General features: G+C 37.3%; 1 protein-coding gene across 1 annotated transcript in view; it reads right to left on the reverse strand.

Moving 5' to 3' along the window:
* Window positions 1–10,794: 10,794 nt before the first annotated feature.
* The window catches only part of LOC142344289 (uncharacterized), a 46,140-nt gene continuing 42,204 nt past the window's right edge, over window positions 10,795–14,730 (reverse strand). The window contains exon 3 of the mRNA XM_075395874.1: window positions 10,795–11,154. Coding sequence (XP_075251989.1) covers window positions 10,913–11,154 — 242 coding nt within the window. The 3' untranslated portion in view covers window positions 10,795–10,912. The remainder of the gene's footprint in view (window positions 11,155–14,730) is intronic.

The raw sequence follows: 14,730 nt of genomic DNA on the forward strand, positions 1-14,730 counted from the left end.
TTCTATATAGCCTATTTCACTTTCATTAGTCTTTCTTTCAAGCGGCATTAGCGCCACTTGCTCTGTTTTATCTTTACATATATCATTGTCATCAAAACCACAAACTATATGATAATCAAAATCACTATCGTCTGGAGTATTTAATATAACATCTAGAGACTTAGTAGTACACTTGAATTCTTTATTATTTAACTTGTGCATCATTGCCCAGTCATATAGGTTATTTGTATCTATGTACCACATGGATCTTTGATCATTAGTGAAACGGCTTCGCCTATGCTTCGCCATGTCTCTGTTATTGTTATTCTTGTTAAAGCTGTTACTATTGTTATTGTTATGGAACTTCATCCATGTTTCACCGTTACTACTGTTGTTGCTATTACTATTACTGTTACTATTGTCATTGGATTTTGTCTACCACCATGTTTCACCATTATTGTTGCTATTGTTTACATCTAATCCATTAACATATCTATCATCTATTATACCAGATATGCCACCTCACAAGAAATTATCCAGCATTTGTTTATATTGTATTGTATCGAATGAGACACCACTTGACATTAGCCAACAATCATAACAGTAGCCAGGACAACCTACATAGTGTAAGGGATTGAGACCGCATTCTTCTTGTTTGATTAACGTATTTCATAGCATAATCGAATATGTTTCCATCATTTTCCAAATATTCCGTAATTAGATCTCAACCGGCTTAATGTCCATTTTCATTATAAATTAAGTCTGCTTTTTCTGGTTTTGTAATTTATTATATAGAGAAGGTTTGAATTCTTCTATTTTCAAATGATATATAACTTCTTGTTAGGTGTCTTGACCGAAAAACTCATCGGAATTATAGTTTTAGTCTTGCAGTATATCTTGGCGATTCGATCTGGAGGCATAGTTAAGAACTTATAACTGTCTAAAAAATTCAGACAACCGACACTAAATATTTTAGACTTACCAGCAGCTATTGGTTTGTTATCCACTTTTCTTTTGTCATTATTCTGTTTAAAGAGTTCACTTTATAATAGAATGAAATCACATCCGGAGCCAATATAGAATAAAACGAAAATGGTGTTTTGTTGTTTATATCTTAAATTACACATATTACATGTCCTCTGTATTCACCAGCGTCATGGCAGCGATATCTCACTTTCCTTATAAATACCTTTTTACATATAAGACAAGTGTTATGAGACTCATGATATAATTTATTTTTTCAGTAAAAATTATTTGTTTTCTTACTTGAATATATGCTCAATTTCAAAAGTTAATAGAATAGTAGCAAATTTTTTGCTAAAGAGAAGACCAAAACAGTATATGAAATTACCGTTAAATTCGTAACTCACACTTATTAGTATGTGTTTGGCTATTATATAATTATGGGTTTTAGATAAAGACTAATCATTAGTTTTCGTTAAAGATTCATCATCTGCAAAGCAACTTCGATGAATAGTTTCAGCCGGTGCAATATCATCAACACAACTTTCTATATCGGAAGTTATAAATCTTTTTTTTTCCTGTCGTTTATGTTTTTTTATAAAAGTAATTTTTTCTTGGGACAAACAATCTCTGGTTTAAATGAGAGATTTCAGTCTTGATTATTGTATTCAACTACAGGGGTAAGCCAATGTACACATATTTTACAATATAGTATGTAACGTGGCTGTTATTTGGCCTTTCTACCAATCTTTGTATTTTTTGGTAGGAGCACAATTTTTTCCCCAAGTTAAAAAGTCCGTCTTTTTTATTGTTCATTAAATCAAGGGCTGGTTACAATAGCAATACTTTACCATTACCACAACGGATGTATAACCATATATTAAAATTGTATAATTTCAGTATTCTTATCAGAGAAGCAAAATCATCTCCATCTCGTTGTCGTGGTACATTTAGTTTACTTGCAAAATTACTTTCACTTGTGATGTGGTCTTTAGCTGAATGTGACCACGCAAATATAGCTGGATGTAAGCAGTAATATTTGCAATATCGTATATTTAATATTGATTTAGAATTTCTTAGATCCAATGGTAGATCCTAATAACTACCAATTGATGCTTTATTTGGTTCAATACATATTTGAATACTTCTTAATCCAGAAAATTCGAATTCATAACCATACGCTTCATTTATTTCTTTGTCGTAACTTAGCCATTGATTATAATCTCCATAATCTTTTATAGTGTTATTAATAATGTAGTCTGTGTTGAAGAATAACTTCATGATTTTAACTTCTTGTTTAGTTCTCTTCTTGTACACAAAATCTGCCCTGTCCTTATTTTTAAAACCCTCACGGAGTCTCAGCTGGTGACAGTTTTTACTTTCTTCCAGTGAGTTAATAGTTGCTTCATCTATATCAATAATGTAATTTTCCTTCTTATCAGTTGTCTTCAGTTTTCTCTAGATATTTCCAATTATGACTCTATGAGTGTGTAGATAGGGCTGTTTTTTTTCTAAATACTTTTTTACACTTGTCACATTCATATTTACTTCTAGTATAGGTATTATTTTTAGTATTAGTTTTAGTTTTACCTGTAGTATTGGGTTTATCTTTAGTAATAGTTTGGTATTATACTAAACTTTATCATTAGTAAAAGTGTCGGTTTTGTCTTTAGTAATAGTGTTAGTATTATCTACAATTTTATCTGTAGTATTATTGATAGCTTTTGTTAGAGTGTTATCAATAGCTTTATCTTCAGTATTATTATTAAACATAACTTTATCGAGTCTATCCCATTATAACCCCCCACCTTCGTGGTCAAAAAACCTATACCCCCAACCCCCAATAATGTTAAATATGCCTTAATGGGGGGGGATTGCAGGGGGGCTGTAATGTGAAAACCCCGGTTATAGCGCCTAGAATTTCTATTTTTGGTTATAAGGATAGGATCCATTTTTTTTGGAAAAAGGCTGGTAGGCCTGACGCTTCGCTAGTTTTCAAGGTCTTTTGTTGAGTTTTTCACACTAAGGAAAAAAACTACAATACTTATCTCTTGGCGTAGCGTGAACCCCTCCCTCCCCTCCCTCGGCCCCTTGAACACCTCCCTCCCCCCCAAACGTTGACCAAATTTAGTAAGGCCGTACTACTACTACGTAGTCTTGGAAAAACCAACCGTACTACGGCCTTGCTATGTTTTTTACGGCACTGTACTACAGCCGCGCCAAAGTTTATAAGCAAGTGCAGTACTGAGGCCGTACCGTTATTATTAAGAAGTCATTGTTGAAAAAAGCTGCAAAAGCATCAAGCTGCAAGTCTCCAGTCAAGTAGAAAAACCAAAATTTGAAAAATTTTTAGTATGTTCTGAGTTTGTTTCACTCCTCATTTCTCAATCCGGGCTGGAGACCAGCTACAGCGAACTTACAAACAAAAAACTTAAATAACTATGGGAGAAATGAGCAGAGAATAGTGAATCAAACATGGAAACCGACCAACCACGAGACCTAAACTCCTGTGGAGAACCCTCAAGTCGCTCAACGGTACAGCTCCCAACCCAGATAACCAGGCGATTAAATTTGGGAAACGATACTTCAAATCGCCCCGCGACCTCTGCGAGCAGTTCAACAGGCAGTTTACAGCCGTGACGAAGCACAGCTCCAACAAGACACACAGGAAGCTTATTCGTGACATCAAGTCCACAGAGATGGAATCTCCGCCCCTTTTGTCTACCAGATTGGTTACTCTGACACTAAAAGACATTAAAGGCTCCCCAGCCTTGGGCCCTGATCAACTGAGCAACCTCCATCTCAAACATATTGGACCCTTCGCCACAGCATACCTCACTGCAGTTTTCAATCTTAGCATCAGCAAAAGTCAGATCCCCTCAATGTGGAAAAAAAGTATCATCATCCCTCTTCCCAAATCCGCTAAACCGGTCAAAAATGCCAAGTCTTATCGCCCCATCTCCCTGCTCTGCCCTGCCAGCAAACTCCTCGAGAAGCTCCTTGCTGACAGGATGGTTGAGCATCTGAGACCGACAACGCACCAGCACGGATTTAGAGCTAGACATTCGACGGTCACAGCTCTCAACGAGATTAGCGAAGACATTGCCGCCGGGTTCAACGCTAAAAAGCCACCGAAGAGAACTATCCTCGTCGCGCTGGACCTCAGCAAGGCATTTGACATGGTCAACCATGACATCCTGCTCTCACGTGCCGCAGACACCAGCCTACCAGGTTACCTCCTCCGATGGCTTTCAACTTACCTTCAGGGAAGACAGGCACAAACAAGCTTCAGGAACACCATCTCCAGCTTCAGAATCACTAGAAATGGGGTCCCCCAAGGCTCGGTGCTGGGACCACTTTTGTTCAACTTCTATGTGTCTGATGGTCCGGCCCCGCCTGCCAATATCAACATCAAATCATATGCAGACGACTTCACGGTGTATACCTCAACAGCTTGCCTACCATCAGCAACTGGGCCTTTGAACACCTACCTGTCCAACCTTGCAGATTTTTTCAATAGCCGCGACCTCCACCTCGCTGCTGAGAAATGCACTTCCACACTATTTACCACGGACCCGAAACAGTACAAAATCAACCCAAATGTAAAAATCAACGACAAGCCAGTTCCCCATTCTCAAACAATCAAGATTCTAGGCGTCACATTTGACACTGGACTAACATTCACCCCACACATTAAGGACGTCTGTGCTCGCTCTCGCAAACGACTGAACGTGCTCAAAGCACTTTCTGGAACCAACTGGGGTCAGTCTAAAGAGACGCTTCTGATTACATACAAAGCAACAGTTCGTCCTCTGCTAGACTATGCAGCTCCAGTGTGGGGTCCCACCACCAGCACTACCAACATCAACAACTTACAACGAGTCAAGAATGCGGCCTTGCGAACAACAACCGGCTGTGTTTTAATGTCCAGCCAGGAACATCTGCACCAAGAAACCGAAATTCTCGAAGTCAGGCGACACACGAGGCTATTATGCGTTCAACAACAACTCTCCCGCTATTTACCAGCCCACCCAGGCCACCACATTATAACCAGGCCGAACCCCCCCAGACTCATAAAAGAATCATTGCACACCCGTTACAACAGGTATATCGAACCATACCTTGATGAAACTGAAGATAAAGACAAGATAACATCCAAAGAATACCGAAAGATTCTGAAGAACATGCATACAACAGAAGTCAAAGACGCCATCAACAACTATGAGCCGTCCAGGGTACTTGCCACTGCTGCCCCCATGAAGATACATGACAGTGAGAAAACACTCCCCAGAGGCAGTAGAAGGCAACTCGCGCAACTCCGCTCTGGTTTGAGTCCGCTTCTCATGACCTACTCGGCTAGGATCAACAATGATGTGTATGAGACGTGCCCCGACTGTAAACTAGAGCCACACACAACACAACATCTTTTTAAGTGCCCGATGAAACCCACCAATCTCTCCGTGAAGTCACTTTGGACAAGACCTGTGGAAGCAGCTAAATTTCTTTCGCTCCCACTCAACGACAACACCGCAACATCGGACTGAGGAAAATAACAACAACAACCAACCACGAGATTCCAACGCTGTCGCATACGCTAGGAGTGGTCCAAATCTCGCATCTAATCGGCTTCCCTGTTTTATCCTCGACTATAGTATTAGATTTATCCACTATTACAGCACGATATTTCTCTTTAAATATTTGGATCTAATCTTTTTCGGCCCCCCGCGCTTTGTGAGCATCAATCTCTCATGAACTCTAGGCGCACGTGCTATTTTCGTGCATAGTAATTTGCTATATAAGAACATAAAATTTGCAATTGGGGGTCATAAAAAACACTGGGGTCCAAAACAGAATAGATCCAAATATTTTTCAAAACTATAATTTACTGTCTCATGTAGTGCAATCGACTAGTACAGAGTTAAGCGGGTAATTAACAGTTATTAGATGATTCGTTCGGCTTCTATCCCCACTGTCTCTAGTGGACGTATGACGTATCCCAGATACTACTGTAACTAATGAGAACGCATAAAAAGCACCTAAAACCAACATGCAAAAAAATTGAAAAAAAAACCCAGCTTAATTCCAATAAAAAAATTTTTTAATTTGTAACTTCAAAGTATATATATATATATATATATATATATATATATAAAAATATATATACGTGTTCTCTGAATTGGTTTCTAGTACGACCTAATCTATATCTTTGGACATAGATACATAATTTACCTTTTGCTAATCTAAATCTAAAGTATGAAATATGCTTATAACCTTTACACACATTACAAGTTAATTAAAAAATCCGGATTATCATATTGCGGATCTTTTCCGTTTGTGCCCTCCAGTACGTTATGCGCCCCCCAGTTACAGAACACGTGCCATTACATAGTAATTCATTAGGTAAAATATTACACGTGCGTCTTGGGGGCTGCAAATAATATGCGCCCACTAAGCTGGGGGGCACAAACTGAAAAGATCCCATATGGCTTTGACAAATGTTCAATCTATTCTTTAACTTTTACATTACCATTACATATATAACAAGAGTATTCTATTTCTTTACAATAGCCACAACATTTTTTCCAAGTTTTGTTTTTACATCTATCACCCTTCATTTCATTTTCATTTCGAAAAAATTATTTTTTTCTTTTGTAAAGTACAAGATGTCTCATTCAACAAACAATAATATTACGGTTGTTAACACCTGCGCTGTCTGGAACTCAACCCTTGAAGCAAGAAAACAATTAATCAAACACAATTGAAGTGATCAACACTTAAAAAGAGTAAGAGAGGAGTACAAAGATGAATTTGATTTTGAGGATGAAGCTAAGGATAATACTAAAGCTAGGGGGGTGGGGGTGGGGGGCTATAGTGGGAAAGACCCAAGACCATTTGTTATTATTCACTGCAATGGCAGGGACTCAAAGCTAGGCGGGGAGAGGGGAGTTGTAATAGAACAAATTAAAGCTAGTCGGACAGACTACCCAAAAAAATTTTGAGAAATTTGTTCACTCTTAATGCATGATATACCAGAAATGCAGAAAGGCAATTTTCAATTTTCTGCATAGTTAAAGGACGCATGACTCATACATCTGTGTTTTAGCACGTGTGCCTCGAGTTGATGATTGGTGACTTTTAATTTGTCAATTTTTGTCAAACGTTGCAGTTGCTTAGGAAACAAACTATACCTAACGTCATCCAATAACACAATTCGAAGCATTACTATATAGCTATTGAACAGAATACAGTGATATTGAGGAGCTAATTTTGATACTCTTGCTTCAAGAATCAGAAAACTAATCCAGGTTAGAAGTTTCGGTTTTGTCCTTTCTCACAAGTGCCCTATGTAAGGGTTAAGTGACTCTGCTTGAAGTCACTGAGAACTCCTGGCGTTATCGAAAACAGCGAAGCGGTTCGAAATATTAAGTCAGAATTTCGAAGTGACTTCTGCAGAGTCACTTAACCATGCTTAAGACACGAAACGCGAACGTTTTAAAGTGACGAAAGTCAACGGAAGGCAACTTCTGACTAAGTAGCAACTTCTGGTATTTTAACTTCTGGCACTGCAGACTTTCGGCATTTTAAAACGTGCACGTGAGTGTTTCAATGTGTCATTGATTGGCCTCAGTGTTACATGGAGGAGTGGAAGTATTTAATTTTTGACCTCAACAGGGGGCAAGGCAATGCATTAGGCACTGTGTTTGAGGGGTAGGAAAGAGGGAAAATTAAAATCAGAGAAAGAAATAAGCCCCTTCCGACTGCAACAGCCTCCAGTTTGGTGAACACGTAATGTATACCAAAAACTGCAATTATTACTAAAACAGGAAGTTTTTAAAGGTGTTTCCCGTTATAGCCCCCTCCCCCTCCCAGCTTACTGGTCAGATATTTGGATCTATTCTCCCTCCCCCCCCCCCCTCCTCAGTGTTTTTAAGACCCCCAGTTACAAATTATTAGTGCTGTTATATAGCACGTTACTATGTAAGAAAATGCACGTTACTATGTCAGAAAATAGCACGTGCGCCTGGGGGTCATAAAAAATTAATGCTCACTAAGCCAAAGGGGGGGGGGGGAACAGAATAGATCCAGATATTTTACACCTGACTTAGACCCCCAATCATTGTAAGGATTTCATAATTGGGGAGGGGGCCATAGTTTCATGGGGGGCTCTAATAGGAAAGACCCAGTTTATATTTAGAGAGGAGGGCTAAAATTATAATCAATCACCCGCTGCGAAGAAATGAATCTTGTTTCAGGTACGACTAGAGAAAGTAACGAAGCTAAAGGTCAGAGTGATCGAGCAGAATAAATTTACAACAAGCTGCCCTGTATCTACTCTGAAGTGAAGTGAGTTACTAATTGAGTCTTCTCCCATATAGTGTAATTAAAACGCGAATCTACTATCTCAGTCCCTTGAGTTTATATGTCTCCAGCCGTGCCCTACAAATTATGTCTTGTTTTAAGGAAAGTTACTCTACTAAAATAGCACAAGCGTTTGAGTGGTGTACAAGTTGTGTAATGGAGGGGACGAAAGGGATCTACTCTGTTTCGCCCCCCCCCCCCCAGTGTTTTTTGCGACCCCCAGTTACAATTTATATGTTGTTACACAGGACGTTACTATGTAAAAAATAGCACATGCTCCTGGGGGGAGGGGGCGTAAAAAATATAAGCCCACTAAGCTGAGGGGACAAAACAGAATAGATCCGGCGAAAAAAACGGTGAACATAAAAAACCCAATAAGAACATAGTAAATTTTTAGATTCCCCGTAAGATCCGGTCAAAATAGTTTTTTTTTCAATGCACAAGGCTTGAATCTGATCGGTGACTTTTTGATTATAACAACATGAACAAAATGTCAGTCCTTCAATTTGTCAGAGCTCCTTGGTAATTAAAATAGAGTTCCATACTAGGATAAAAATGCTCTCGGACTGACAATTTCTTTGAGACTTTATGTAGCTTTTCAAAAAATACAACATTTCTGAAAATGCCTGCTTGCAGGAACTTTTCTCTTGAAGAACTCCAAAGACTTTGGATTTTTATAAGGCTATTGTGCCCTAATTCTTGTTCTTGTTGATATGTAAACTTAGTACACAATTGATGGACATTTATGATTCATCAAGGAATTAAATTATTTACGTGCGTTGTGGATACATGTGTCACTGTGAAGATAACCAATTCTTTCCGCGATCTGCGTCAAAATTTTGGGTCTTTCACCTTATAGGTCCAAGACTTCTTCGGTCTTTCCCATAATAGCACCCCATGAAATAATAGCCCGTTATTATGATATAATTACCATGATTGGAGCTAAAGATTATGTGATCACTAAGCTGGAGGAGAGTTATAATGTCAAAGACAAAAAACTTTTGTTTCAGAACCACATAGCTCAGAGAAACTAGCGAGTATTAAATGAATTTCAGATCAAAATCTTTTTTCCCACAAAATAGCATATTTTGTGGATTACGCGACCTCACATTCGTCTAAAGAATCAACAAATCGAATTTTCGTGTTTTATTGACGCTGGTAACCAAACAATGTAAAAAATAATCATAAAAGCTGAAACTCTATTAAATGTTGACGCACTAATAGTTTATCGTGACAAACTTGGCGAGATGAAGATTAACACGAGATAGGACAACTACAAGTTTTTCGTAAAAGTTGTTTAAAAATTCATTGATCCCAATATTTTGGAGCTTGTAATGACCATTCTGAAGATTGGTCTAAAACAAATCACGAGCACCCAGCTACAAATTGACATTAGAAAGAAATTTGCCTTTTCCACAAAATTTTAGTTAATTATTTTGAAAGAGACAAAAAAGTAGGAAACATTTATTTCAGCATTTTTTTCTGAGAACTAAATCGATTTTCAAACAATGTTCGCTGTGAAGTTGGTAGAAAGCAATGAAATTCTACACACAATTTTGTAGTGTATTTCTTTTCCTGAAAGTCTAATATAACTGAAAAAGTCAGAAAAAAGGTGAAAAAAATTAAACCTATATAACTTTTAAAATTGATTATGAAATTCCCGAGTTCTTTCCTAAAATCCCTCTCAACTGATGTTAATTCTTGCGATGATTTAGAAGCTCTAAAATTGCATGTGATAACATACAATTGGTTGCTTTGAATTTCGCAATGTGTTGCAAAAGGTTGAATTGTTTGAGAAAACTTTTTGGTAGATCTTACTCTTGATTAAAAAATGCGATTAGGGAAAAAAATTATCATAATATAATGAAATAGGTAATATGTTATTGCTATCGGAATGATATTTGGGATCTTTTCCGTTAGCCCATTCCCACAGCTTAGTGGGTGTATATTATTTGCACCCACAGACGCCCGTTCTATTTTTTAACACAATGATTTACTATGTAATGGCACGTGCTCTGAAACTGGGGGATGCATAACGTATCAAGGGGGGGGGGGCACAAACTGAAAAGATCCTATATTTGTAAAAAATAATTCACTCTTCGGCATCAACATTGTCCAAAGTTTAGTTGGAGTCAGATTAGAACGAACAGAAGCATTTTTCAGAAGCTCTTTCGTGGATTTCAGACAACACAAGATATTAAATTTGTGGTTTCTGAACGCCAAAGTTTGTCACCGGATTCCGCAAAACATCACTTTGCTTTTGCTTTTTAGTGAATCCGGCGAAGAGGTAATAAATTTTGTACATATTTTTTCACTAGATTGTACTAGATTCCGCCGATTTATTATATCTGGATATACTCTGTCCCCAGTGCAATAGGTATCACACAAAGTGGGGAGCGAAAGATAAGAGATCTGGAAAACTGGTCAAAAACCATAATCGTAGTCACTAATTAGCCAATAATTGCACTGAAAACAACAATGGTTTTTCCAACTTTTTATTCAGTCAATTTGATGCGTTGTTGTGTATGACAGATCTTGGTTTCATTAGTCAATCTAGTCAATCAATATTGGTCACAAATTCTTAATCCACCGAAATGCAATATTGTTTCTATTACAATTGCGCGTCCTCTGAAATCGGAATGACAACCTCCGAGGTACAATTCGGGTTAGGCGAGCTAGTGGATCTTCTCCACCTTACGGGCTCCATGGGATCAATCTGCCTCTGAAGGACATAATATCTTGGTCCTTCGTACCTTCTTTGTTCTCTCGGTCGAGGTACATCACGGTACCACACGTCTGCCGGAATTCCATCAACATACGAGAATTGAGAATTGGTCCGGTATCCGCTTGCTCCTAAAGAAGAAACAAGAACTGTGAAAACGCTGCAAAAAAAAACTTTTATAGTTGAGAAAGCCAATACGTTTTTTTGTTTATCTCTTTTGTATCAACATTTGTGTAAGCACTTTGTATAACGCTCATGTCAAAAATATTTTTCTATCTGAAATTTTTGAAAATTTGTTTTCCTTAGTTAGAATTCCTGTAGTAAAATTTAGAGCCTAACTGGATCTTTTCCCTTCTTGCCAACCCAGTACGATATGCTCCCAAGGACAGAGCTGGTGTCATTAAGCGGTAAATCATTATGTAATAGTCTGGCACGTGCGTATGGGGTGTAATTTCATAATGATGCACCCACTAAGCTTTGCTCCAACTGAAAAAATTAGCTTAACTAAAGGCTGCTAGAGGTCACTTGGTTTTTTTGCCTGATCCAGCTTAGTGGGCGCATATTATTTGCACCCTCAGACGCACGTGCCATAATGACTTACTATGTAATGGCACGTGCTCTGTAACTGGGGGTTGCAAAACGTAATGGGGGTGGGCACAAACGGAAAATAATGACATCAATACAGCCTGATTGACAACATTGCTTTGCTCGCGGCTTATAAAGTGCTCCACGAGAGGTTGTGTTTTACAACTACATATGTGTAAATTACGCTTACAACAAATTGTCAGTTCTTTTTCGCATTGATTTTTTTTCGCTGAAATTATTCATGCAATTATAAGTAGTCCGATTTCACCTTTTACTTTCGTGACTTGCACTTACGTTTTTGCCGTAGTAAAATCTTTAATCTTCATGTTGCAAATGTAAGTGTAGTGTAGTTCAGAAAATTACTTATCTTTGAGTGCAAAATTGTACTGATTTGCTCACTATGCATGTCAAGTAGATTGTAATGACATCAACCAGAAATTCCTGGTTATTAAAAAATTTGCTTTCCAAGCAGACAAAACCCGAAAAATTGGTTTATTTACAAAAAAAGAAAAAACTATACGCTTTAAATCTTAAACATCTAGTGCAGTGGGTTTATAACGAGATCAGCGGCAATTTTAAAATTTTTTATTTTTTGTTTTAAAATTTTGTTTAGATGTGTTGGTCGCTGTGGAACATAATAAAATCATGCAGAGAAATATTGACTGATAAAACTGCTACAGATATGTTGGTAGTTGCAGTTTTAGCTAAGTCTTGAGATTTCTAGGATCTTTACCGTTTGTGACCCCTAAGCTTTGGGGTTGCATTCTATTTGCAACCCCCGACATACGTGACATACGTTTTATATTGATTTACCAAGTAATGGCACCTGTAATAGGGGGAGCACAAGGTAATGCGGGCCACAAACTCATAAAAAACAATACCTATTGAAATCTTTGTTTATCCCTTACACTGAGGTCAGAAAAGTTGTTGAGGAATACTTCCCACCTGTAAAATACAGAACTCTGTTGTGTGTTTTAGATTCCGTATAAAACGGCTGTATAACCATTTGTTTTAAATGAAGTGGAAATAACTTCACAGGGTATCCGTTTCACCGTCAACTTTATTATTAGAATGCTCTACATAGACAAAAAACTGAGCTACTCCCCAAGATCCCCCCGAAAAAAATACGTCCCCATTTTTGTTCGATCCACATAGAGATAAATCAGTTTTCAAATTGTGACTGTCACACCAACTTGTTTTATAAATTTCTGTTGGCTTCAACAAGCTTTGCGAATCTTTTAGTGTCTTTATTTGGTTTTGTTATACTGCATCTCGTGGACTCTGTAGTTGAAAATATTTGAAACTATTTAACGGCTTCAACAATTACCGTCGTTATGAGCTTAGATACAATTTTTCCCGTGCAACGTTATTAATATTCGTGGTTTTTGCATCATTTTCTGCGATTCTATCAGTTAATCCAAGGATAAAAAATGAGTTTTTGGATCTATTCTGTTTCGCCCCCAGTGTTTTTTTATGACCATGTTCATGTCAGCGGTTTTTCGACGCGAGTGTTTTTTGCCGTCTATCAAAGCAATGACCGATCCCGATGACTACTCAACATCATGAAAAGTTTCTGGCTTCACTGGTTTAAAATATTTAAGATTGCAAATTTAACTCTAGTTTGTTACTCTGTCAAGTTCTTTATTCTGACAAAATTATTATTTTACACATAGCTTTTCTATCCTGTTGTAAAATGAAAATTTGAAAAGTCAAATTGGTTTTTCTATATCTGATCAAGAAATTATTTTTTTAAGTTCTTCATTCTCTTTTCAATATGACCGCAGCACGTATCAAAGCTGCGAAAATAATCTGTTTAGATGTTTTTGGTTTCATAAAAATTGTCATGCCCAAAGCTCATTTCAATGCGTTTTTCTGTTCTGTACCTAGATTTCTTGAACACAAGTTCAAAACTGAAATAACAAGCAGACTGAAATTTACTCCTGTGCGTTGTTTTGTCGGTAAGAGTTATCAAAGCCACCAAGGAAAACCTGTGACACACTTTCTTTTTGCCTAAAAATTGGATCAATTTTAATTGTGCTCCACAGTGTTCTGTCTGCCCCAAGTTAAAAGCTATTCGTTTTCCTATTGCAACGTACTAGATAGAATATAGCGCTTTACAGTTGGAATGGGGCTTAAAATATATGTGCTCACTGAGCTTGAAGGCAGGAGGAGAGGCGAGCAGATCCTATAAATCTTGTTTTTTTCAAAGCTTAGTTCCATGAGCTTTTTGTATATGTACCTTGAAATATAGAAATTGATATATGGCAAGTTCTTGAGTTTCGTGACAACTAGAAATTGTTTTGTCTTGTTTCTGTAGCTGCTGTTGATCTTTTGGCAAATTATGTACCTTTTTTAGTTTCGTGAACTTAAGTACCTGATATATGCCTAGGCAGTCGTAGTTTTTTATTTCGAAAGACCAAAAAGAAAACTGACGCTACTGTTTTATGCAAGACAAATTGATAACAATTGAATTACAAAAATCAATTATTGAAGCTGATTTTTTAGCTAAGAAACTTCTTTTTCTGTACTGTCTCCGTTAAACTGCGGTTTGTTATTAATGGTATGTAATTATAATTGAGTACTAGTTTTGTTTAATTGCACTGATAAGGGGTTTTGAGATCATGAAACATTCTTCTTTTGAAAACGTGTTCTCATGCGTACCTTCAAAAAACAGGAGAAACAACTATGTTCTTGTCGAATCGAAAACCCAATTTACATAGAAATTCAGCAACGGGATGACTTTAAAATTGTTTGCACTTATCTTTTCTTTAGTCTTCTACCTACAATTGAGCCCCAAGAATTCATGGCAAAAATGTAGTATTTTTGTCCAGCCACTTTTTATAAAACCTTGCTTTGTAAAACTTTTTTTTATTATAATACCTTGCTTAGCTCATTAGCGAACACTCAGTTTGAAACATTTTGGTTTTGGACATCTTCTGCTTTTCTTAAATGGCAAGACCACTTTTAGAAGCAACCAGTGATTCCTGGTGTGATTTGATCAACATATTTAAGACCAAGAAAGCGTTCTGCTGCTGGTTCATGAATAGTCCCGACAAAACCAAAGAAAACTTTATTCATTGTTATGAGTTTCAGCATTGAGTCTGTTGAGATTGATTAAATGA

The sequence above is a fragment of the Convolutriloba macropyga genome, chromosome 8 (genome assembly GCF_964194025.1).
Source record: "Convolutriloba macropyga chromosome 8, txConMacr16.3, whole genome shotgun sequence".
Lineage (NCBI taxonomy): Eukaryota > Metazoa > Xenacoelomorpha > Acoela > Convolutidae > Convolutriloba > Convolutriloba macropyga.